Source organism: Globicephala melas, chromosome 10 (assembly GCF_963455315.2).
Source record: "Globicephala melas chromosome 10, mGloMel1.2, whole genome shotgun sequence".
In the NCBI taxonomy this organism is placed as follows: domain Eukaryota; kingdom Metazoa; phylum Chordata; class Mammalia; order Artiodactyla; family Delphinidae; genus Globicephala; species Globicephala melas.
In genome coordinates, this window is record NC_083323.1 from 97,190,290 (window position 1) to 97,216,437 (window position 26,148).

The 26,148-nt window shown below is 51.1% G+C and overlaps 1 protein-coding gene across 1 annotated transcript in view; it reads left to right on the plus strand.

Moving 5' to 3' along the window:
• Positions 1–26,148, plus strand: part of ANO2 (anoctamin 2) — a 318,066-nt gene that overhangs the window by 233,929 nt on the left and 57,989 nt on the right. The window contains exons 17-20 of the mRNA XM_060305839.1: positions 4,777–4,972; positions 21,779–21,890; positions 24,179–24,236; positions 24,416–24,516. Coding sequence (XP_060161822.1) covers positions 4,777–4,972; positions 21,779–21,890; positions 24,179–24,236; positions 24,416–24,516 — 467 coding nt within the window. The remainder of the gene's footprint in view (positions 1–4,776; positions 4,973–21,778; positions 21,891–24,178; positions 24,237–24,415; positions 24,517–26,148) is intronic.

The window sequence follows — 26,148 nt, forward strand, 5'->3', positions numbered from 1 at the left end:
TCTCCTAACTCGTCTGCCTGTCGGTTACGCTGTCCCCCGACAGATCATCAGCCTGTTGATCTTTCTCAAATAAGTCACGTTACTCTGCTGAAAACTCTCTAAAGGCTTCCCATCTCATGAAGAGTAGAAGCCGACATCCTTATACTACAGATCCTCCCCTCCCCTCCAACACCCATCTTCCACTCCCACTCTCCCCTTTCGCTCACTGCTTCAGCCACCCCCTGCCTGAACCCCCGGCTCTCCGATTTCCTCCTTTAGGTCCTTGCTGACATGTCACCTTCTCACCTATGCCTTTCCTGACCCCACCCTGTTTTAAGTTGCAACCTACCTCGATGCTCCTGTTTTGCTTTATTTGTTTCTAGAGTATTGATCGCATCTGACATACTGTCTTTGTTACCTGCTTATGAGTTTGTCTGTCTTTCCCCACTAGGAGGTCACGAGGGCAGAAATTTCTGTTTTGTTCGCTACTGTATCCCTGATACCCAGAACAGTAACTGGCACACAGTAGGGGCTCAAGACATGTTTCATGAATGACTGCATGAGAAAATAAATTAATTAAGCAGGTGCCAGAGACAACTTGGTATGTCAATGATGGCGTTGTTGGTGCCTGTGTTTTTTCAAATTGATTTACTACTATGGGCTGTGCACTCAACCGGGCCGCTCTCCCACTGGTGCAGCAGGGGTTGCTCTGCCCTGTGCCTTCTACTTGCTCCTGCTTATTCTCTCCTCCAAGCCTTCCCATAGGAAATGGTCCCACAGCTTCTTCTGTGACGTTTTCTCTGACTAATCCGCCTGCTCTGTGCCCAGAACATTCTAGAAGCTCCTGAACTGAGGCCCGTCACTCTGTCCAGCTGCTACTAGGCTCACCCTTGCTGTCTGTGTGCAAGGTTTCCTCAGAATGCAAGTCCTGGAGGGTAGGGACCAGACCAGCTCTCACAGTGTGAAATTAGGGCTCTGGACTCTGTAGCCTGACTTCCACTGCAATTTGGCTGTGTCCCCAAGTAAAGCTATGGGATTCGAACAGCGAGTGCCACAAGAATGTATTGTCAACCCAGGGGATATAGCCAATGTTTTGTAATAACTGTAAATGGAAAGTAACTTTTAACAGTTGTATATAAAAGAAGAACCCACCAAGAACCACAGAGGCCATGGCGCAGGTGACCAAGTGCAGGGGGGTGAGATTGCCCAGAGCTGAGGGTCGGCAAGTCTTTACCAAACAGGTTCCACACAGAAGGCACCTCTCTGCACTGGCGTGAGGCACAGAGTATAGTAGAAGACCAGTCCCCCCCGTTGGCTTAGTTGGGGGACCTGATCACATACATGAAACACACTTACTGCACCACAGTAAGTGGTCAGAAAATATTTGTTGAACTTAATAAACAAAATCAATAATACAGCCAAAGTGATGGAAGTAGTACTGGGCTTGGTGCCAAAAGACCTGGGTTCTAACGTCAGGGTGGGATTGTCGACCTTGCGGCCATAGAGCAGGGTTCAAATCCCGGATGGCACTGAACCGCATCTGCAAAAGGCATATCTCGCGTGATTGTTGTAGGGATTCATGCTAGTGCGGGTATGGCTCGAATCATGACATCAAGAGAGCACACGTGGATTAGCTGTTGTTGATGATGATGTTATGACCACGAGTATCTTGGCTTTGCCATGTACCACCCGGACCTTGGACCAATCCCATTGCTGCTTCTTGGGCCTCAGTTTCCTTGTACATGAGATCAAAGGCTGGACGTGGATGACCCCTAAATGCTAAAACCCTTTAATTCCTACAGTGATCTAGGAGGCTAGGGTTGTAGTCTGTGCCTTGTGACCTTGAGCAAATCGCTTCACTTTCCACGCCTGTTTCCACATCTGCAAAATGGTCCTGGGACTGGGTCGGCGCTCTCCAAGCTCTTCTGGCTTGAAAACTGTGAACCTTGAGGTGCTTGTGGGAAACACCAAAGGAGCGGTTCAGAAGTGGATTTCTATAATGGGATGGAAAATCAAGATCAGAGAAGTTAGGATGGCAGAGCCCAGCATCTGAGGGCTGGGGAGGGGCATGGAGGTGGAGCCAGGGGGCGGGTGGGGATGGGGAAAGGGCTTCCCTGAGTGAGTGGAGCAGTGCCTCTAGAAGAACAGGAATCTTGTTAAATTGCAGATTCTGAGTCAGTACGTCTAGACTGCTTGCCATTCGGCCTGTTTCTCAAGCTCCCAGCTGAGGCAGCAGGTCCAAATCACACTCTGAGTGGCGGGGAGGCGTGTTCTTACCCCAGCTTGCCCTCTCAGAGAAGGAGGATAGAAGCTGATCTTCTCCCCACACGCTGAACCCCAAGGCAAGGGATGTTTCTGGCATCGTTGTTTTCCCCAGTCATCCCCCAACACCCAACCCCAGATAGACACACACACAGTCGCTCTTCGATGCCCTGGCACGCCCCGCATCAATACTTCCATCACTGACCTTCACTGCAAAAACGATTTGGGGGGAAAAGAATCTCACACCACATTTTCCAGGCCCATACTGTCCGGCAGTGACAATCCCAGAGGACAGGGAAGTGCAATGTCTACATTGTTGGAGGGCGGTGGTGTCATGTCCAGGTTTCCCCACGTCCATGGTAGTCATCCCTCCCCGGTCCTGGAGGCTGGGGTTCTGCTGCGCCCACCTGCACCCCCATCAAAGGAGGGGCCTCCCCATGGAGTGTTTTTCCCATCTAACCTCTCGTCTGCCCTGACTGATGCACACGCGCGCACACACACGCACACGCACGCGCGCACACACACACACACACACACACACACACACACACACACACACCCTCTACCTGGAGGCTGCTTTCTTACCTAGGGCTTCTTTTTCTCACTGTGGCCACAAGGCAAGCACTAACGTTTGTGAAGCACGTGGGGACACACTGCTGAGGCTGCCACCAGCACCCCAAGAGGTCTGAAGACTTCCATAGAGGGACACATCTGCAACCCATTTCCCATCACAGCCTACTGGAGTGTCATTCACACTGATTGCAAAGCACTGCCTAGCCAGAGTCCCCTCCCCACGCCTCCCCTTCCCTTCCCTTTTTTGTAGGGAGGGGACGCCTGTCGTCCAGGACAGTGTGTTTTTTCAGAGGAACCTTTCACCTGCCCCATTCTCTCCCCATGTTTTCCATTTAGTCCTCCACAGCCAGCACCCACCCCCGTTCCCCACCCCCAGAAGAAATGTGACCTGAATCTTTCCTTTCCTGCAGAAAGAATGCTAAGAAAGAAGACTCCGCTGGACAGAAACGCGTTAGAACTTTTTGCTCTGAGCAGGTCGCACACCTTGCCCTTCGCCCTCAGCCCTCTGCCGGGCACTGTCTTCTCCTCAAATCCTTGTGCTCCGTGGAAATGGCCCTTCCTCCACTGTGGTGGGAGGGGAAAGGGAGCTGGTCTCTGGGAGAGCACCTTATTATTCTTAGGCTCTGGAAAAAGGAAATGGGGCTGGCCCTCGAGGTCAAGGGGCTGGTAAACTTGCCTTGTAAGGATAGAGCCAGAGATCGCTGTGCCAGTGAGAAACCTGAGTGCTCCCCTGGTAGAGAAACCTCAGAGCCATGCTTTATTCACCCTGAGAACTGAGAGTCTAAAAGTCTTGCTTGGGCTTTCTTTCCCTTTTTTCTCCTTTGGGCAGCCTTCCTGCACCCACCCCACCAAGCTCTGACCCTAACCCTTCCCAGCTCAAACATCTTCAAGGGCTCCCTATTGCCTTTCATGGAAGGCCCAGCTGAAATCCACTAGCTCCACAAACTCTTCCCTGAGCCCCTCTGTACTCAGTCCTGTTCACAACTACACTCCTCATTTGACACGACTGCATTATTTACTATTTACTCTGGTTGAACTTATCCCCATAGTAGATTGAAAGCTCCCTAATGAAAGAAATCACACCACATTGTGCCGCACACACTACCAGCGTTTCAGTCGTAGTTTCTCTTTTTTTTTTTTTTTTACTTTTTTAGATATTAGTTTTTATAAGACTTCTAAACAGGTTTTACACTTTTTTGTAATTGAATGAAAGACTCTTTAACTTCTGTGGTGCTTTACAGTTTTCAGAAGTTTCACACTTTTTTTTTTACATCTTTATTGGAGTATAATTGCTTTACAATGGTGTGTTAGTTTCTGCTTTATAACAAAGTGAATCAGTTATACATATACATATGTTCCCATATCTCTTCCCGCTTGCGTCTCCCTCCCTCCCACCCTCCCTATCCCACCCCTCCAGGCGGTCACAAGCACCGAGCTGATCTCCCTGTGCTATGCGGCTGCTTCCCACTAGCTATCTACCTTACGTTTGGTAGTGTATATATGTCCATGCCTCTCTCTCGCTTTGTCACAGCTTACCCTTCCCCCTCCCCATATCCTCAAGTCCATTCTCTAGTAGGTCTGTGTCTTTATTCCTGTCTTACCCCTAGGTTCTTCATGACATTTTTTTTCTTAAATTCTATAGATGTGTGTTAGCATACGTGATTTCATAGAATCCCATAATAACCCTTTATTTTCCCTACCTCTGTTTTCCCCAACCCCAGTGGTAACCTTAGTTTGTGGGTGTGTGTTATAGGCCATTTGGAATCTGATAAACATGAAAGACATTCTCCCCTGGAAAATGCCCCCATACCGGGAATTTGCATGAGTTCCGAGGTTGGCAGTGCCTTGTTGCCCACCAGTGGATTCCAGACTAATAGCACCCGACGTAGCAGACTCAGGTAATAGGTGGGCAGTAACTGCTGTCCGCTGACGTGTGACTACTCTCCCTGTTTTCCCAAACAGATTGCCCTGACGTTCTCCATTGTCTTCGGGGTCATTGTCTATCGCATCACAACTGCTGCTGCTCTGTCGCTCAACAAGGCCACACGCTCCAACGTCCGGGTGACTGTGACGGCCACGGCGGTCATCATCAACCTCGTGGTCATCCTCATCCTGGATGAGATTTACGGTGCCGTGGCCAAGTGGCTCACCAAAATCGGTACCGTGTCACCACGTTGCATGTTTGCCCCGGGCCCCGTTGAGGTGGTCAGTTCAGTGTGTGCAGGGTTTTTGGTGCCAATGACCCAACATAAGAAAAAGGAAGTCCAGTGCACTTGGAGAAATGAGGAGGTGCAGGGTGTGTCCTTGTAGGGCCTCCGCCCTGGCAGGAATCCTTCCTGGAACATTCTCGATCAATAGCCCAGGTTGATGGCCTTGTTATCCCCCAAGATTAATCATGGGGTCAGTTCTTTTTAGCTCAGCCTAGAAGCAAGAGGTGTTCAACACTTCCTGCTAAAAAAAGGCAGAGTTTCAGTTCTCCTCATTTTCCCAGCAGTGTTTATAAAGTTGGGAAAGCCTCTTGACACTTGAGCCCAAGAGGGTCTTATCTATCCCCATGTTGTCAGAGGTCCCAGCAAATCCACGCATTCCCCAGGCCCTGAGCAGGCTTCAGAGAGGTGTATCAGGCTTCCCAAGCTTCCAGCCAGTGAGAAAAATGTCGTGGCCTCAATATTCAGACGTGTCATTTGAGCCACAGGCTGCCGTTGCTTGAGCACCACTTTCTGGCACTTGTGCTTCTTAGAGGTCGGGGTGGAGGGCGAGACTGTTTGCTCACTGCCTTTGTCCTGGGTGGCCTGGAGGCATCTCTTTCCCTCGCTGAATCCAGGGACCAGCAGCCCAGCCTCTCACTCACCCCCGGGGAGTTGAATTAATGATGTGATGTCTTTACTGTACTAACCAGTTGGAAGCGGACACTTGACAGGGTAACCCCTCTTCAAGAGAGCCTTTCCTGGAGGCTCAGAGAATCAGGAAAGGTTTCACTAATGCCAGTGACTCTTTCAGTGCCTTCCCTGGCGTGGCTGCTACTCACGGTGGGCCCTGACTTTGGTTTCTGTGTGGATGTAAGCGATCTACCATCTGGCCGTTCCGCCATCTTTGGGCATGTGCATGTTTATATAGAAGTGTTATCTGTGTTCCTTCATACGTTTCTTAAGAAAAGTGAGCAGAGAATTCCACTTCAGTGTGTTTGCTGGGATACAGGATTCCATGGAAGCACTTAGGACGAGCAGCCCACACCCCTGGGGGCTCAGGAGAGGCTCCGGGTGAGGGCATCCAGTGGGAGAGCTCGGAAATAAACGGGCATGGATGTCAGCCATGTGCGTGGGGAGGAGGGGCTGGGCAGGAGGAGAGGAGGGCTCCCGGCAGAGGAAACAATGAGAAATCCGTCACTGAAGGCTGGGATCTGACCCATCAGGGTCAGGAAAGGCGCAGGGAGAGGTGGAGTGTGGGCTGGGCTGGTACGATGGGTAAAATTGGGGGGTCTGAAATCCAGGAGCCAAAGGAGCAGAGCTCAGAAGGTGGAAGAGAACACGAAGCGTGTCCAGGATGCCCGGGGAGCCCATGCGGTGGTGCTCGAGGGTCCTGGCTTGACCAGGGCACAGCATGGTGGGGAACTGGGCCCGGGGAGTTGGCTGAGCCCAGAGGTTTTGTGGAGGACCTTGAACGTCAGGCTGAGGACACTGTTTATTTTCACAGACAGTGGAAAAGTATTTGCTGAAGTTCAAAGGGGTATCCAGTAAAGAGTACCGTCTTACTGGCCTGGTTACTGAACCAGCTGAGAAGTAAGGCAAAGGCAGATGGAGACCAAAGCTGAGATTTCACCTTTAAAGCTGGAAAAGGCTGCATTGGAGGAAGCAACTTAGCAGGAGAGCCCAATAGGCTTCCTAATCCAGAATCCAGACAGACTGGCAGGCAGCAGTGGGCAGGGCAGTCCTGCAGTTCTTAGGACATTGGAGCGGGTTGGGCACGGGACTCAGAAGAGCCCCTCCTGCAGGCCGTTTGCTTCCCACAAAAGGACAGAGCAGATGCCCGTGTTACCTTCCACACCAATGGGCTAAGCTCTTCCCCTTCTCTCACCCGGGAGGAGAAGGGAGTGAGGTGGGAAGACAAAGCAGGGGATTACAACTAATCGCACTCCCTTCGCATGGGGGAAAAGGCAGGAGTGCAAAGAAATGCCCTCCATCCCCTGAACAGCTCCCAGCCTGACACGCTGTGGGTTTTTTGTTTGTTTAACATCTTTATTGGAGTATAATTGCTTTACAGTGGTGTGTGTGTTTCTGCTTTATAACAAAGTGAATCAGCCATATATATACATATATCCCCATATCCCCTCCCTCTTGCGTCTCCCTCCCTCCCACCCTCCCTATCCCGCCCCTCTAGGTGGTCACAAAGCACCGAGCTGATCTCCCTGTGCTATGCGGCTGCTTCCCGCTAGCTATCTGTTTTACATTTGATAGTATGTATAAGTCCATGCCACTCTCTCACTTCGTCCCAGCTTCCTCTCCCCCTCCCCATGCCCTCAAGTTCGTTCTCTACGCTGTGGGGTTTGAAGAGCATGATGGACTGGTGGGAACTGTTTGCCAAACGACTCCAGCAGGATGCCAGAGTGGAGGGAGGCGGGGGGTCCAGAGTAAAGGAGCTATTGAGTGTGTGGGCAGGAAGTAGGGAGAAAGGAACCGGAAATCAGTGATGATGCAGCAACGTCTTCTTGCTGTCCATCTGTGTTACATTATTCACTTATCTTGCACAGCTCCAGACAGTGGTAAACATCCAAGATAGAGTGTTGAGAATCAAAAACTCATTAACAAGTGTTTAGTGAGTCCCTCCCACGTACAAGGCTAGGCATGTTCTCTTTGTCTTGGCCATGAAACCCTTTCCACACCATGAAGCTGTAGCCACTGTTTCTAACAGCTCCCCCTTCCTCACCCAAAAGTTCAGACTCCTCCAAGCGGTTAAGCCGATGTCCCGTGGTCCATACGAACGTCTGCGCGCCGGAAAGGAGGTGAAATTCTAACAAGTGCATTTTGTTCTTTGTGGTCGCGATGCTCACTCATGAAGCATTTTTGTCTTAAAAACGAATTTGGTTATCCCATTTCACCTTCACAAACTATGTGTGGTCAGCAAGGGAAGTATTCCATCCTCATTTGACTAAGGTTCAAACTCAGATCCTGCCCCTAAAATGCCAGTGTCTTTTGTGCAGTTTTGATGTGCGTTTCTCACTGTCTGGATTGGTGTATTGGTCTCTACCCTGGACCCCACGTGGGCATTGCTTGGGTCGTTGCTCTTGTCTGTCTCAGACTGGATGTTTCCGGAGGGCTCAGAAGGTGTGGTGTATTGTGGAAGGACCACGGAATTGGGGAGTCCAGTGGGGAGAGCCATGAACTCCAGCCCCGCCTCCTCCTCCCTCCCCCACCATCTGTGTGGTGTTGGGTGAACAGCGAACTTTGCTGGACCAAGTTTCATTGATGCTTCCTTCATCGTTGGCCTCCTTCCTGTCGGCTGACCATCACGCCCATGTAGACTGTTGTCAGAGCCTAATGGCTGACTATGCCCTTGTCTTCAGCCTCTTCCTGGGCCGCTCAGTCTTGCAAGCCCCACCCAATCAGCCTTTCTCAAAGAGTGCACTGGGGGGGCTTCCCTGGTGGCGCAGTGGTTGAGAGTCCGCCTGCCGATGCAGGGGACACGAGTTCAATCCCTGGTCTGGGAAGGTCCCACATGCCGCGGAGCGGCTGGGCCCGTGAGCCATGACCGCTGAGCCTGCGCGTCCGGAGCCTGTGCTCCACAACGGGAGGGGCTGCAACAGTGAGAGGCCCGCGTACCGAAAAAAAAAAAAAAAGAGTGCACTGGGGATGCATCCCTCCCAGTCGGGCCCCACAGAGAGCTTCCTTGCACCCTTAAGTCAGATCCAAACTAGCATCTGAGAGGCTCTCAACCACCTTCTTCCCAGTGTCTGCTTCCATCCCCTCCGACCACTTAACTCACAGTCACCTTGTGCCTCGCTCAGGCTGCAGTAACCCTCAGTGACCCTCCCCTTAAAGGACCTCTCGAGGTTGCCTCCCTTGTGAACCTCAGTGGGTTTCCTCCACCCACTTCTGGGCTCCACGGGCACAGACTGTTCACTCCTCGGTTCATCCCTCCGGTGCTGTTTGAGCGTCTGCTTTGTGCCAGACCCCATTCTGGGAACACAGCGAAAGGGGAAAGGCATGGTCCCTGCTCCAGCTGTCTTGACGCTGCAGTCGGGGAAGGATGCACAGTAGATGGGAACATTTCACAGAGGGCGAGAGAGAAAACAGGGCGATGTGGTGGTGGCTTGGGGCTGTGTACTTTGCACGAGGTGGCGGGGAAAGGACTGTCCAGGTGGTAACACTGTGGCTGAACCCTGAGTGGGGGCGGGAGGAGATCTAGAAGGAAGGCTCTAGAAAGAGACTACAGCACAGTAGAGGCAGAGGCAAAGGCACAGAACAGCTAAGGCAAAAGCAAGGGCTTATAAACCAGCAACGTGGCCAGAAGCTTGGGGTGCTTCCCAAGCAGGTAAGGACCTGCTTCACTCCCCGGAAGTTCGTCACATACCGTCTGATATCATTCCCGGATTTCCCACTCTTAGTCCAGACGAGGCCTTAATCTTAGAATCTCATTGCCGTACCACGAAGGTGTTTATTGGTTCTCGCTCACGCTGCGTGGTTGGGGTGACAGGGCAGGGTCTCTGCTTCATGCAGTTGCCGAGGACCCGGACCCATGGAGGCCACGTGGGCACCGTGTTAGGGACAGAGCGCCGGAGGGTCATGTCGAGGCTGTCACAGAGGCATCGTGCATCACCTCTGCCCATAGCGTGCCAGCTAGAAGCAGCCTGATCAGGAAGAGGTTGGAAATACGTGGAAGCTCGTGGACCTTCCATGAGCAGGAAAGTTCTCTGCCGGTGGCTCCAACCAGGCTACAAAGCCCTGGAGAACAGCCACTCCGCCTCACGTTTCTTTTCTCTCCTCCCCAGCCTGCTCGCTGGTAGATCTTAGCCCACGCTTGTTGGTGCAGTTATTGGTGAAATATATCTGTCCATTCACTCATGCGTTCAGATTCTTTTTCAAGGAATGCTTGCAGGCGAGGCATCCTGTCAGCCACAGGAGAGGCTAGAGTGAGTGTTTATGTATTCGTGGTTCCAACCCTGCCTGCTGACCAGAGGATCTGAGGAGCTATTAAGACAAATCGGGGAAAGGCAAAGTTGCCATTGATGGGGCAGGGATTAGAAGGTGCAACAGAGACCCAAAGCCTGGAATTTTTCTTAATGGCAGAGTTCACACACTAATGAGGTGGTCAGATCCAAACTAGCATCTGAGAGGCTCTCAACCACCTTCTTCCCAGCGTCTGCTTCCATCCCCTCCGACCACTTAACTCACAGTCACCTCCCATCACCCTATGCCTGGCTCAGGCTGCAATAACCCTTAAAGGTCCCCTTAAAGGACCTCTCGAAGTTGCCTCCTTCGTGAATGGTGTGACAGGCCTACCTGCAGGCAGCAGTGTGGTTTCAGAGCCCCCAGGCCGCCACGGGGACGTAAAGCTGTGGATAAGGCCATCTGATAGACTGAGGGTCCTGCCAAGCTTAGGGGCTTCCTTTGCCCCAGGCGGGTTTAATTCCCATCTGGCTTCCTGCCCCAGATCTCCTGATGGATGAGGAGGCGGTGACCATGTGCTTTGCTCACCAGGTGCAAACAGCTGGTGTAAACAATTCCAATGAGTTCCTGAGTGTTTCCTGCAAAGCTGGGTGATGGAAGACCCATTCCCTAGGAGGTCCCTCAACAGGCCCCAGTGTCAGGCCTATCTGAGGTCTGTTCTTGCCACAAATATTTGTGACAAAAGACAGAATTTGTTAAATTCCTTGAGTGTGATTAATGATACATAAAGACAGTAACTGTCTACCTGGTGGCCAGGATAACAACAGTCATGGGCTTGGGTGCAAGACATGCTATCATCTGGAGGTGACGCGGTCCTGGTGGCGCAGGGACTGAGCTGAAGTCTGGGGTCGGGGTGTCTGGGGAAACCAAGATGCTTTGGGACCTTGTCGGCCATGGCATGCTGTGCAAAGTGTGTAGCCTGGTTCAGCAAGTATCAGTCGCTGACATTTGTGAGGATCTCAGTGAACTGGTGGGACAAGGACTGTCTTAGTCCCTAGTGAGCTGTTCTTTCCTGGAGGGGCCACAGGGGGTTCTAGGGAAAGGATCCAGTTCCTGGAAGAGGAAGCAAGCAAGAGCTGGGCAGGACATTAGGACACCAGACACCCAGGCAAACAGGATGGGGCTCGGGCATCTTGGTAGGCCAGGGTCTGAGGTAAGATGACAGGGGTCACCGGGCAGACCAGCTCAAGGTGTGCTGCTGTCTCAGTCTGTTCAGGCTGCTATAACACAATGCCATGGACTGGGTGGCTGGTAAACAACAGAAACTCAAGTCTCAGACTTCTGGAGGCTGGACGTCCAGGATGAGGGTGCCAGCATGGCCGGGGCCTGGTGAAAGCCCTCTTCTGGGTTGCAGATGGCTATCTCCTTGCTGTGTTCTCACGTGGTGGAAGGGGCGAGGGAGCTCTGTGGGGGGGTCTCTTTTATAAGGGCACTAATACCATTCGTGAGGGCTCCACCCTCATGACCTAAGCACCTCCCAAAGACCCTACCTCCCAATACCATCACCTTTGGGGGTTGGGATTTCAACATGTGAATTTGGGGGAACACAAACATTCAGACCATTGCAGCTTCCTACTTGGGTCAGGGCACAGGGTGCACTGTGCCCGTGAGGCAATGAGCTTCCGAGCCCAAGCTTGGGGAGTATGATGTCTAGTGTTCCTGAAACGGTTGGGTCTTGTGGTGACTGACATAGGCATGGGTCCGGCTTGGCCTAGAAGGGGCCCCATGTGCACTCTAGCTCCAGGCAGAGCGAGGAAGGCAGGGCTGACACCAGGCTTCTCAGCTGAATAATCCAGCTGCCATGAGCTTGTCTTTGTCAGCGTCGTTCTCTGACTCCAGCTTCTCCCCCTCCTCTCCTTTCAAACTCTGCAAAGTGCTGGCATGTGTGTGGGGCTGTATGATTCATCTTTACTCTGCCCTGAGTCTCTCCTAGTTACAGCGTTGGGCTCACTGTGTGTACCTGGGGCGCAATTATTGTGTCAAGTCAAAGCCTCCAGTTCTCAGGAAGAGGCTGTGTTTGTGGGTTGTTTAAATATTGCTGAACCCTGCTCCTGAGTGTCGCTACCAGAGCGGGGGCAGGGAAGTGACAAAAGGAGAGACGGGGAAAGGGTCTGACTTTACTGACACCCGTCGTGTACCAGGCACCGGCGGGCATTGTATGTACAGCGTTTCACCTAATTTTCACGTTAGCGCCCGGAACTGGTTGTTTCTTTCACTTTATTTATGAGGGGACTGAAGAGATTTAGAAACTTGACCAAGACCCATAGTTAATAGTGGTGTGCACATACACACACGCGCACGCACACACACGCATGCACACACACGCACACACACACACGCACGCACACACAGCCTGTTCGAAGCACTTTATGTGTATTAGTATATTTAATCCTCAAAGTAGCCCCAAGGGTGAGGGTGGTCTCAACCCTCCCACAGGCCCAAGGTCCTCTGGCTGTGAGTGGTGACGACCCTGGCCTTGGTGTCCTCGCTGAGACCACAGCGCCCCACTGCCTGGTAATACGTAGCTGTCCTTTGGCCTCGGGAAATTCTAAATGTGCTGGGAAGGCAGAAGAAAACACATTAGAGGCTCCAGAAGGTTTAAAATGCGACGCACCCACCCATGAGAACGTCAGGTCGCTGGGGTGGGGACGTCCTCTGGGGACAAGCGGGGAGACAGTGGGAGCCAGCCCCCCGTGCAGGCCCGCAGGCATGAGGAGACCTCCGCAGGTTCGCGGACTTTGGGGTCTCACGTGTTTTATTAAATTTTTTTAAAAAAACCTTTTTTGGAAGAATTGAAGTACCACCAGGAAGTCCTGAGTCTGGAATTGTTCATCCAGTTCTAAGCCATCCTCTGCACAGGCTGCATCTGACCACTGAGGAGAGAAGAGAGGGAAGAAATGAAAAGGAGGGGGAAACTCAGAACCAAAGGCCGCCGGGACATCACAAACTCTTTAAAGAGAAACATTTTGGGTATACAGGGATGGATCTAATTTCCCATCAGATGTGCACGACGTGTGTTTTCAGAGCGCAGGGTGAAGGGCTGCTTTCTTGGCTCTGAGCACTGGGGCAAGGGGCGTCGGCTTCCCTGCGGCCTAAGCCTGCACAGGAGCGTGCTTCCGGAGCAGGGACCCAGGTGCATGCGTGTGGATACGCGTGGATGCGTGTGCATGTGTGTGGATACGTGTGAATGCGTGTGGATGCATGTGCATGCGTGTGGATGTGTGTGGATGCGTGTGCATGCATGTGGATGCGCGTGGATACGTGTGAATGCGTGTGGATGTGTGTGAATGCGTGTGGATATGTGTGGATGCATGTGGATACGTGTGGATGTGAGTGAATGCGTGTGGATGCGTGTGGATGTGTGTGGATGCGTGTGGATATGTGTGGATGCATGTGGATACGTGTGGATGTGAGTGGAATGCGTGTGGATGCGTGTGGATGTGTGTGGGCTGGTCTGAGACCTGTGCCTTCTGGGTGGGGAGACCACAGTACTGGCACTTTGAAATCTGGCTTCGAGTCATGTCTGCTGGGTTGTTTTCCTGGTCTGCCACCAGCTCCTGACTGCCTGGGTGGCCTCCTGCCTGTCCCATCTGGGAGGCCAGGGGAAGGGCGTGGCCAGGGTAGATTCTGCCATTGTTTGAGGGCCCCCCCTCCGTGATGTTGGCTTAAAGTAACTGTAAATGTCATCTGGGAAGCAGAGGGGATGGTGGGAGGCTGCTGCTAGAATGCAGAAGACACGAGCACGGTTATAGCCTGAGTCTGTGGAACGATGATTAATGACACTGCTACTTTTATAACAGTTTAATACAACTGGCAAGAATCCCTCCCAAACTTGAGCTGTGACTATGAACACGTCTCTCTCGTTTTTGCAGTTAATCACGGAAGCCCCCATCTCTCCTTTTAGCAAGAAGCCCCATACATGCCTCTCCCTTTCTTGAGTTTTCTGAGAACCCAGAGCCTGAATCCATGAGAAGCAAGGGAGTCATGGTGGTCATGCTCTGTTGGCCATCGTTTCCCTCCAGGCCCCTTCTCCCCCTGCGTCCACCGTGGTCTGTGCCCCGAGGCCCAGCAGATTCTATCACCAGGTGCCCCACGCTGACTGGTGGCTGGGCTCAGCCAGTGGGAAGCAATGGAAGGAGCTTAGGGGGTAGAGGAGACGGAATTGGGGCCATCTCTTCCCTGATTCGCCCTCACCTCTGGCAAAACTGTGCCTTCGTTAGAATCCCTTCCTCTGAACCATCTGAGGTAAACTGTTTCCCGGTGCGATGCTGACTAACAGAGGAGGGTCAGGGCAACATCCGTGCTTCAACAGGGAAATACCTAGAGTATGGCCAGCCCTTCACTCCTCCACCTCTCCCTGCGGGAGGTGACCCTCAGTGACTAGGGGGGCCTTCATCACCCCAAGTGATGCCAGCCCACCCCAGCCTTCAAAGAGGGCTCGGTCAGAGATTCTCGGGTAACCTGCTGGCATTTCTCTCACCAAAGAAGTGGAAACAAATGTACGAATGAAAAGTCTAATCGAGTGCCTTGCTACAGCGTCCTACTAACAGCAAGTGTTTGCGACCTTACACGGTGCTTTGTGCTTTCCAGACTTTTGCTTGGACTTCACGACAAGTGTTTCAGGAAGGGACCATTTTAGGAGTTAGGATGGTGAGGCTCAGAAAGGTAAAGGAAAGTGGGACGGAAAGGTCTTCTTGCTCCCAGCCCGGAACCTCCTCTCCCCGTGTCATAGGCTCCGCGGTAGTGCCGTAGAACACAGAGGACCAGAGCAGAGAGGACCTGGGAAATCACCCGCTGCAGGCTGTGGCTTGCCTGAGGATCTGATGCCTCAGAGCTGGCCAGGGGCTTTGGAGGACGGTCCTCAAGTCACACAAAACCCCAGCCGCCATGGGGCGTGAGGACAGAAGCACACAGGCCCAGTAGCTCAGTGAGTCTAACTTTGAACTCTCAATTTCCCCTCCAGACCTGTCACTTTCATCATTCTTCCCATCTCAGGAAGTAGCACTCACACGCTCTTACCAGAACCCAAGCATCCTCCTGGATCGCTCTTTTTTTCACCCCTAAACTCCCGTCTGGTAGTATTGTCTAGTCCTCCTTCAGACGTTTCCCAGCTCTGATCAGTTCTCACGACCTCCCTCCCAATACTGGTCGTGTCCCACCTGGACAGCCACATAGTCCTGGTTTCTCTCTCTGCTTCCGCTTCTGTCCCCCACTCCATGCCCGCACACACACGCTTCCTTTCCTGGGGTCCTTCTCAGCATCTCTCTGCCTCACCTGTAAGGAGACTTCCCACTGTGTGTCCCGTGAATGTCAGGTCCTTCCAGTGGCTGCAGAACCCCTTCCTCTCCATTCCTCTTCCTCATACTTTCTCGTCACTCCGAATGCCCCGGCCCCTGGGACTGTCTGTTCCACCCCTGCCCCCAGCTCCTCATTCAGAGACCTCTCCTGGCCACTCCGACTAAAACAGTCTTCCTGTCGCCTTTTCCTCCCCCTTCTCATCTCCCTGTGGATTCCATCAGTACTCACTGCCCTCCGACACGCCCCCCTCCCTCTTCTGGACCGTCCGCACCACATGGCAGGGAGCTCATTGATCCAGCGCACGGCTGTATTCCCAGCGCCCAGTGTCTGGCACACAATGGTCACTAGGTGGACATTTGTTGAATAAAAAAAGATAACGATGGAAAAGGTAAAAACATTCCCTTTGGGTGATCTTCCCCTGGGAAGACACCAGGGGATGGACTGAGATGGGATTACTCCACCTCTGCTCGCTGGGGGCTCGGTTTCTAGACCAGCGAGTGTGTTTGCCAGATGACCCCACCGGTGTTGTGTCTGCGGTTGCGACCCGGGCACACCTACCTGTTCTCTCCCTGCTCCCTCATTGCCACGAGGAGAGCGTCCCATAGAGCGGATGGAACAGTTGAACGGGGACCCCGTGTCAAGTGTTGTGCAGCGTGCTGGAGTTCTCAGGGGTGCCCTGTAACAGAGCGCTGCTCTCTGTCTGTCTCCCTCCCTCTCTGCAGGTGCTTGCTCCCTTTTGTGTCCCCTTTCCTTAAAATGTACTGTCACCTGGGGCTGGGCTGCTAGAGCACAGTAGGCCTCCCGTCCCTTTGTCTGGGGGCAGCCGTCATCTTCCTGACTCTAAGGGTGGGGCCCCTTGTGCTTAGAGACTCTCTAGGGCTCCAGGGGTATCTCAGGAGCACCCACCCATAATCTGCAGCTCTGGGGCGCTCAGTGCCCTGGGACAATGCACTGGCTGCCTGGTTATCCAGCTCGCTGGCTTCTCCCAGGGTGACTCCCTCCCCATGGCATAAACAAGGCAACAACGTCACACAGGAGGCCGGGATCACCTCCACCCCCAAACCCACACACCCGCCCACACACACAAACAGGGGGAAGGCCAGCTGATTGGGCTGTCAGGAAACACTGCTGTTTGTAAAAGCTGGATCTGTCCTGGGGGAGAGGCAGGGGTCGCTGTGGCGCCTTTGCTTTCTGATGCAGCTTCCGCCCTTCCCAGAGCCATGCCAGGGCTGGAACTGGTTGAAGTTCACGCCTGGACATCGCCTTTTTGTCTTGTCGCCGTCATTCTGTATATGCTGGATGGTCAGGGACACCCATTAGGATGAGCTGCTCTTCCAAAATTCCGATTCCGCAGCCGACATCCTCTTGCCCGCCGTGCTGTTTCCATATGACGAGGATGGTGCTCTGGGGACTTGGAATTCTGAGCTGGCCCCCTGAGACTCGCTTGGGCTTTCATACTAATTATTTTCCAAGGCAGTTTACAGCTGGGTCATTTATACTCATATTTTTTCATGACACAATGCGTCAGAGGTTTAACACTTAAAAGAAAGGGGGTTGGGTAAGGGCGCCACACAGGAATTCTCTGATGGTCTCTCCTGGTCCTGGAGTTTGCCCTTTGTCCGAAATCTGCTCCAGCTGGTGGTGAGCAGGTGAAACTCTCAATGGCCTGCAGTCAACCTGGGGTGGCTTCCTGGGGGAGGTGAGATTTCAGGAGCCTGGGAATGCTGGAGAGGGGTTGCATTCTCCCTTCTCACACTGTCTCCATGTTGACTGTCCTCCTCTCCATCCCCATAGCAATTGATATCTAAAGACACTTTATTTGGAGTTTTATGAAACACAAGGCTGGTCCATTTTCTCATGGGCTCAGTTTGGGACCACTCCAGATTCTGTGTCCAATCAGGGGATGGTGCCCAGTGTCCTGAAGTGCCCTAACTGTGCTGTAGACATCATCCCACCCCAAAAGGACCCTGAAAAACCTGTTCTGTTTCACTGTTGTAGGTGGGCGAGGTTCCTCATGTTGGCTGTTGGAAGAGACCTATTCTAAGATGGTACACTACTGTATGTAAATCAGCTAATTATACTTCAGTCAAAAAAAAAAAAGAGACCCAAATTCGCAGGGAGCTCCAGGGCCCCCGTTCTCTCCCTCCCCAGGGCTGCGTTCCCTGGGACCCTCCCCCCCCCACTTCCCCAGAACTCTCAGCAAAGCACCCAGCATGGCCGCAGAGCTTCTCTGTTGTGGGACCCTCGACTGATTTAGTGGCCTATCAAGGGGATTTGGATTGTTTATTGGAAATGCCCATTATTTATGGTGGCTCATGGCCTTAAAAGCATAGGCGCAGGCTGTTTTTAGAAATAAACCTAATAAGTAATAATCAGACCCATGATTTATCAGGATGGAGGAAGGAAGTCACTCATTTCCAGTTGGAGCGAAGAGCTCTGAAGGGACTGGATTCTCTTTCCAGAGAACTTAGAGGGAATTCCTGTAGGGATTGGGGGATCTGCATACAAAGAGTTCAAAGGCAATTATAAAAGAAAATCAAAGACACATGCCTCTCTGTACCTCATCCTTAATCCCCTTCTAGCCACATTTACAAGGTGAGTTTTCCAAATTTTTAGATCCTCAGACCTGATTACCTGAAAACTGAGGTGACCTCAGTTTTCATTTTCTTGCCCCCAAAATATTTAAAATTGAGACACAAGATGTTATTAAGTTATTGTTGAATTGGTTAGGCAGAGGCTCAAACTCCTGTTGAAAGAGGTCCCTCCCACCCTCCTTCCTTCCTTCCTTCCTTCCGTCCACTGAAAAAAATTCATAACCTAAAAGTTGAGCATTATGTTTTATTCAGTGGACTTTCTGATTACTTAAGCCCGGGAGGCAGACTCTCAGGTAGCTCTGAGGGACTGCTCGGAAGAGGTGAGGGGGGAGCCAGGATACACAGGAGTTTCTGCAACAAAAACCAGGTAGTTGGACCATCGAAAGATTACTGTTAGTTAAAGAAAAACAGACAAGTTAATGAATTTAGCGATTTTCTAAGTTTGAGAAGATGCAAGAGTCCGGGCTCATTGAAATCACCTCTTTGATATGCACCTTAACTATCTAGGGTCAGTGTCCTGCTTTGCTCCGTTCTGGATTCAGTTCAGGGTGCACAGTCCAGGGTGGCTGCACTGGCTGATGACTCGATGGCTGCCCCGTCCTTCGTTTACTGATAGGCGGTGACTTTCTTCATCTACCCTCCCTCCCTCCCTCCCTCCCTCCTTCTTCCCCTTCTCCTCCTCCCCTTCCTCCTTTCTCTCTGCCTCTCTGTCCCCAGTCTCTCTGCTTTGTAACCCAGCTACAACAGGGTATGGCGGGGAGCCTCTGTTCACGCCCCTGTGCTCATCTTGAAGTCGGACTCAGCCCTTTGGCACATCCCTCCCCTAAGAACCCATCCAGGATTCTTTGACACTGGTAAGGAATGCAGTTGTAGTGAGTCTTTCCTGGAGAATCTATGGAGAGGCAAATGAGGGGGTCACACTACAAATTACATAGCAGAAATTAATGGACATTTCAACCAGACACCCCCCACTTGTCACGCAGCAGCCCCCCCCATCCCCCCTCCGCCCTTCCCCCTCCCAGAGCCCTGGCTCTCGCCTTTTTTGGGCCCTGCATCTACCTCTAGCACCCCTGTCTCTTCTCTTAACTAGGGAATCTAACTCTCTCTGGCTGCTCCTCTCATATCTTCATACCGTTATCCTGCCCAACAGACAAAGGTCCCTCCTTAGGCTTTGCCCTCCTTGTCATGTGACAGGGAATTTTTAGTAAATGACAAATACTTCAGTATTTACTTCTTCCAAATAATGTTTTTTTCATGTCACGTCATGTCATTCATTAACTCAATAAACGTGCACAGTAGAGTACTATACATCTGACACCAGCTGTGTTCCCCCCAGAAGATGTATCTCTCTGACCTCACTCATTGTGAAAAAGCCATCCAAACCGTACATGGTGGGGGCGGGTGGGATGGGGGTGGGGAAGGCGATGAGGTTAATAGCCACTTCAGGGTTCAGAGTTATGAGATCTTAAAACCGAAAGTGACCTTAGAACTCGATGGCAGGCACTTCCACCTGCGCCTCAGAATCGTTTTCTTTAGTCAGAGCGGAAAGAGGTTGAAGAAGTGGATGTGGATCTGGAGCTCGGGGAGGGCAGGATGAGTATAAATCAACAGGGTGGTCCTGCCTCTTTGTAGGGCAGGATTTGTAGCAGGGAGGGGAAGGCCTTCTAGGTTAAAGTTTGAAGGGGCTTTGCTAACATATGGAAATTAAAGAAGAGCTGGCAGAAGTGGGAGTATTAACCATAAATGGTGAGTACAAGTCATTATCCAGATGCTTGCTGGGCTCGGCAGTGCGATTGCCCAGCACTTTTATCCATGGGGTTGCACATGTGTCTGTCCATGTGTGGTAGGAAGGAGAAAACCACAAAGCCATCTGTTGGCTGAGGGATATCATGGTAGACTTTTCCAACCTCATCTCCTGTAGAATTAATGACGATGTCTCCAGACTCCCTAGCAGGCAATGCTATTGCCAGAATTGTCTGGAGGACCTCAGAAAGCTTGGGCTGTGGTTCTGTGGGGTGGGGACAGAGGATCACCTATGGGTGATCTCTGCCAGCAGAATCCTCTTGCCAGGAGGATCACGTACCAGCCATGTTCTCCGTCGATTGGTAGAAAGTGATCAGTAATCACATGGAAATGATGCCTGGAACCTCAGGGGGCTAGTCATGTGCACAGACATCCAGCCTGTGATGGCCCAACTGTGCTGTGGAAAGCAGAGCTGCTGGACCTGCATGATGGTGGTGATGATGATGGTGGTGATGTTGATGTTGATGGTGATGATGGTGATGGTGATGATGGTGGTGATGATGGTGGTGATGATGATGGTGATGATGGTGGTGGTGATGATGGTGGTGATGATGGTGATGATGGTGATGGTGATGATGATGATGGTGGTGATGGTGATGATGGTGATGATGATGGTGATGATGATGGTGGTGATGATGGTGGTGATGATGATGGTGATGATGGTGATGAAGGTGATGATGGTGGTGATGTTGATGGTGATGGTGGTGATGATGATGGTGATGGTGATGATGATGGTAATGATGATGGTGGTGATGATGATGGTGGTGATGATGATGGTGATGATGATGGTGATGATGGTGATGATGATGATGGTGGTGATGATGGTGGTGATGATGGTGATGATGATGGTGATGATGGTGGTGATGTTGATGGTGATGATGATGGTGATGATGGTGATGATGATGATGGTGATGATGATGGTGATGATGGTGATGATGATGATGGTGATGATGATGGTAGTGATGATGGTGATGATGATGATGATGATGATGGTGATGATGATGATGGTGGTGATGATGGTGGTGATGATGATTGTGATGGTGATGACTGTGATGATGCTGCTGCTGATGTTTAGGACAACATCATTTACTGAGGTCCGCTATGTGCCAAGCACCTGGCCGAGTGCTCTATGAGCATTCCCATTGTGTCTTCAGGGCAACCCTGTGAAGGAGGTATCATTATCCTTTTTATATAACTTCACTTCTCTAATTACATCTAGCATTTGAACTCAAATATGTCTGATGCTAAAATCTGCTCCTACAACCATCTCTGTAGCAAAACAGAACAAGCAAATCATCCCACCCCTCAACACACAGCTGAGAGGGGCTGGGAGCTCTGTGGGTTCAGCATGGCCTGCCAGGGCCTCTAGGACTGTTTGCCAACATCAGTGAACTCAAGTGGGTTTTAGGATGGAGGGGAGATTGGAGAATGAAGAAGTTTCCAGTGTTGCTAGCTCTCCAGGACTGACACCGCATTTCTCATGGGAACCAGGACGGGTAACTCTTCACTTTCCTTTCTTTCAGCCTTAGGGGACAATCAAGGCCAGGATCACAATAGTGATGGTAATCACTAAGCTTCCTCATTCTCAAGTCCCCTCCCAGGGCCACAGGTGCCTGGGGGCTCATGTATGCCTGGGGCAATCTCCTTAGACAAGCTTTTACTGCTTCTTGACTTCTGTTCACTGGTTAACAGGGCTTTCTGTCAGGGATGTTTGTTCAAGTAACATCTCCGTAGAAGTGTCAAGTATGCAGGTGAAAGCTGACTTCCTCTTGATGAAGCAAGGGTGGCGGGAGGATGTTCTGCTTGCCCAGATCCCTCTTTGAGGAGCCCAGTGTGAAACCATTGCTTGCGTGGGTAAGTGGAGGGCAGCGGAAAGAGACAGGTGATGATCGTATGTACGCTTGGCCTTCTGTAGCCTCATACTACCTGGAACACCGCTTGGGACCTCCCAGATGAAGTCAGTTCTAAGGTGCGAGAGAGATGGATCTCTTAGTTTCTACTCTGAAGGAGTAAACTGACAGATAATGGCTCACGTCACAGGGTCACAACTCTGGAGAGGTGAGAAATCTGTCTCTCAGTCTGTTCCGCTTTGCTCTTCTCTTTCAGAGGTTCCAAAAACAGAGAAGACATTTGAAGAGCGCCTGGTACTCAAGGCTTTCTTGCTAAAGTTTGTCAATGCCTACTCACCCATCTTCTATGTGGCCTTTTTCAAGGGGAGGTGAGTATCTCGGTGCCACACATGGAAGGGCAATTGGTCATGAAGACTGAGCCCTCCACTGGAGTCAGCCTGTCTCCATTGTCAGTTTACACCCTTGGCCCCATTCCCCACTCCCTTTGCCACCTGGCTGCCCTAAATCATTTTGGATTAGCATCTTCAGATTCTGTTAACATGGGAAACTCTGCAGTGATTCGGCTCTGGGCCCTGAAGGGTTAGTCTTAGAGGAATTTGTGTCTCTCAACTTGGAGGCTGTGACAGGAGGGAATTTCATGTCTAGCCAGTGGCTCTTAGATCTTGCAATACAGGTCTGATGGCAACTACTCAGAGTTAGTGTGGACTTCACAGATGAGGAGCACAGTCTCCCACAAGACTGCCCTTACCTCAGACAGTACTGCAAGCTCTGGGGCTCTCAGGCCACTGATGGGTCTGCCCAACTGGCTACAGCCACTAACCCCTTGGGTTTGATAATTCACTAGAACAATTTATAGAGCTTGGAATGTGCTCTTCTTAAAATTAGGGTGTTATTATCACAAAGAGATACAAATTCAAAGCGACAGACGGGAGAGGCACGTAGGGTAAGGTCTAGGAGAATCCTGAAAAGAAGCTCCCGTGTCTTCAGGATGTCCTCAGCATGTCAGTTTCCTGGCATGTCCATGTGCGTCACCAACCGGGATGCTCGTCCAAGCTTCAGTGTCCACGGTTTTTGCTGGGGTCCTGGTATACAAGCATCATTGAAGCATTGATGCTTCAATGCTTCATTGAAGCAATCATGAAGCATTGCTCACGTGATGGAACTCAGTCTGCAGTCCCTCTCCCCAAGCTGAGGTCTGGCTGCTTTTCCTGGGATCAAAGCCCCAACTCTCTGATCACCTGGTTGGTCTTTCTGGCACTGGCCTCCCCATCCTGAGTCATCTCATTAGCATAAACTTAGGTCTAGTCCCAGGGGCCCACCATGAATAACAAAGACACTCCTATCAGGAAATTCCAAGGGTTTAGAGGCTCCTCCCAGGGATCAGGGACAGTGACCAGTCATATTCTTTACTATATAACAGTCCTGGGTGATAAATAGTGATTGTGGTAGTCTTGGCAACAGCACAGTGTAATCTGCAGTAAGTACCATAAAAATGGTGCAAAGGAAGTATTAGGGGAACACTTAATTATGAACAGAGACAGGGAGACCTCACCAAGGAGGAAAGTCAAGCTGAGCCTCAAATGGACAAGTAGGATTTCAATAGATGGGTGAGGGGATGACATTTCAAGAAAGTGGGATTCTTCTGATGACCTCTCTGGTTCCATGGTTGGCTAGTACCTCTCTGCCTCCCCCATTGGCTCAATCTTCTTATCCCCCAATAAAATAGACTCTGAGGTCTTAGAAGAGGAATGAGGCAGGCTTCTTTCATTCCTCTAAGTATTTTCAGTAAGAAGTCTGGAGTTTTCTTTTCTGGTCCCAGGAATCTCCACTTGCAACTTTAGTCCATCTTGGCCTTCATTTTCTGGGAAATCAGAAGCCCTCATGGAGGAATTGCAATCAGAACTCGATTCTTGACACGAGCTGAGGGAAAAAGGTGCAGGAGAGTGCACTTGGAGACAATACAGACTTCGTTGTGTTTAGGCTCTGAAATGATCTCTCTCTCTCTCTCTCTCTCACACACACACACACACACACACACACACACACACACACACACACACAGAGTGCCCCAGCCCCATTCCAGACCCAGCGTCAATCCCCTCCCCTTGGAATTTGACCACCTTAAGAGATACGAATGAACTTATCTACAGAAGAGAAATAGAGTTACAGATGTAGAAAATAAACTTATGGTTACCAGGGGGAAAGGGGCAGGGAGGAGTACATTGAAGATTGGGATTGACACATACAGTACTATATATAAAACAGATAACTAATAAGGACCTACTGTATAGCACAGGGAACTCTGCTCAGTACTCTGTAATGGCCTATAGGGGAATAGAGTCTAAAAAAGAATGGATATATGTATATGCATAACTGATTCCCTTCGTTGTACAGCAAAAACTAACACAACATTGTAAATCAACTATAATCAACTATATTCCTATAAAAACTAAAAATCAAGAGGTGAACCCTATGTGTTGTGGGTGACTGTTAGCTGATAACAGGTAGGAACTCCTTCCCAGTGACGAGCACCCACCCTGGCCAGTCCTTTCAAGAACAACATCGGGCAGTGGCTGGGCCACTCAGGAGACACGCCCTCAGGCAGTCCTGACTCCCTCTCTCTTCCCCTAACTCTTCCCGCACTTCTCCGTTTCAGGTTTGTGGGCAGACCTGGAAGCTACGTTTATGTGTTTGACGGTTACCGCATGGAAGAGGCAAGTGGAGCCCCTGGTGTTTCATGCCCGGCTAGGCTAGTGGTTTGTAGGTGCCCCTGCCGCCCTGCCCCGCCCTGCCCCAATCCTTGCGGCCTCCACAGGCTGGCTGAGTTCGCGCCCTTGCCCCTCTGAGCCCCGCCTGGCCTGACCGCCCCGTCCTTCCTCTTCTCCTCCTGCAGTGCGCCCCTGGGGGCTGCCTCATGGAGCTGTGCATTCAGCTCAGCATCATCATGCTGGGGAAGCAGTTGATCCAGAACAACATCTTCGAGATTGGAGTCCCGTGAGTAATGAACTCTGCTTACCCCTCTCCTTGCTGCCAGGGCTGAGCCCGGCAGTGCCAGGCTTCCAGCAGGATCTCGTGGTCTCTCCTCTTCTAAGACAGATGGACTCTCTACTCCTCTGTCCACTCTCCAGTAACTTCCCCATGAGGTAGGGCCCCTCCCACAAGTCTCGTTTGCCAATCCAGTTCGGGATGTTTGAGTCTCAGAAGGATTAAGCACTTGCTTAAGTGCCCATGACAGAAAGTGACAGAGCTGTGAATCAGGTACCTCTGACCTCAAAGTGCATCATGCTTTTTTAAAAAAAATTATTTATTTTATTTTTGGCTGCTTTGGGTCTTCGTTGCCGCACGCGGGCTTTCTCTAGTTGCGGCGAGCGGGGGCTACTCTTTGTTGCGGTGCGCGGGCTTCTCGTTGCGGTGGCTTCTCTTGTTGCGGAGCACGGGCTCGAGGCGTGCAGGCTTCAGTACTTGTGACGCATGGGCTCAGTAATTGTGGCTCGCAGGCTCAGTAGTTGTGATGCACGGGCTTAGTTGCTCCGCGGCACGTGGGGTCTTCCCGGATCAGGGCTTGAACCCGTGTCCCCTGCATCAGCAGGCGGATTCTTAACCACTGTGCCACCAGGGAAGCCCCATCCTACTTTTAATGCTATGTCCTCCTGTAACTGAAAGTGGGGTCTGGCTGCTCGCCGCTCGAAAGCCAATAAAGAGGCAAGGTTGGTGGAAAGGAGAGTTTGCTTTGTTTTGGATGCCAGCAACCAGGATTGGGTGGGAGGGTGGACACCTGTCCAAAGGCCAAAACACCCCGCTCCTACACCCAGTGGGCAAGAGCTTTTATACGTGGAGGGAGGGGGCTACGTGCAGAAACAGTACAGTCAGCTCTGGCCGTCATCTTGAAATTGGTCATCGGTGGTCTGACCAGCGTCATCTTGATTGTTTTAGGTACACTTAATCTTCAGTTCCAGGGTCGGTTTGTTCCCATTTCCTTGAGGCCAGTTCTCGGAATTGTGGCAGCTTATGTCATGGCTACAGTCTGGTCATCATGCACTTAACTTCTTCCACCTGGTGGAGGTTTCAGTGTCTATAAGACAGCTCACAGGATATGGCTCAGAATATTATCTGAAGCCCTTAAGAAGGAACTAAAGGTCCTTGACTATGCTTAACGACTAAATTGTTATTACTTGTCCTCCTTTGACTGTTTTGCTTTGTTTCTGAATTTTCTCACTTCTCTGATTAAACTTATTCTTTGGCTAAAGTTTTTCCACAGACAAAAGCAGGCTGAGGACTTAGGGGGGCAGGGAACACAGGGTTCTGCTCCATTTCACTCCCAGTGAACAAGTAACAGAGGCGTGGAAGATGAATAGGAAAGATTGAAACACAATGTAATCATTTAGAAAAATCTCTAAGGAACTGTGGAATATATGATCTTAGGAGGGGAAGGATGCATAGCTGGGGAAACAGAACGGACTCTCATGTGGATTGTTTCCCCTCCCCTCCCACGTGGTTTTTTTTACAAAGACTCCTTTCATTAGGTTGTTTGTTTTTTATTAACGTCTTTATTGGAGTATAAATTGCTTTACAATGGTGTGTTAGTTTCTGCTGTATCACAAAGTGAATCAGCTATACGTATACATA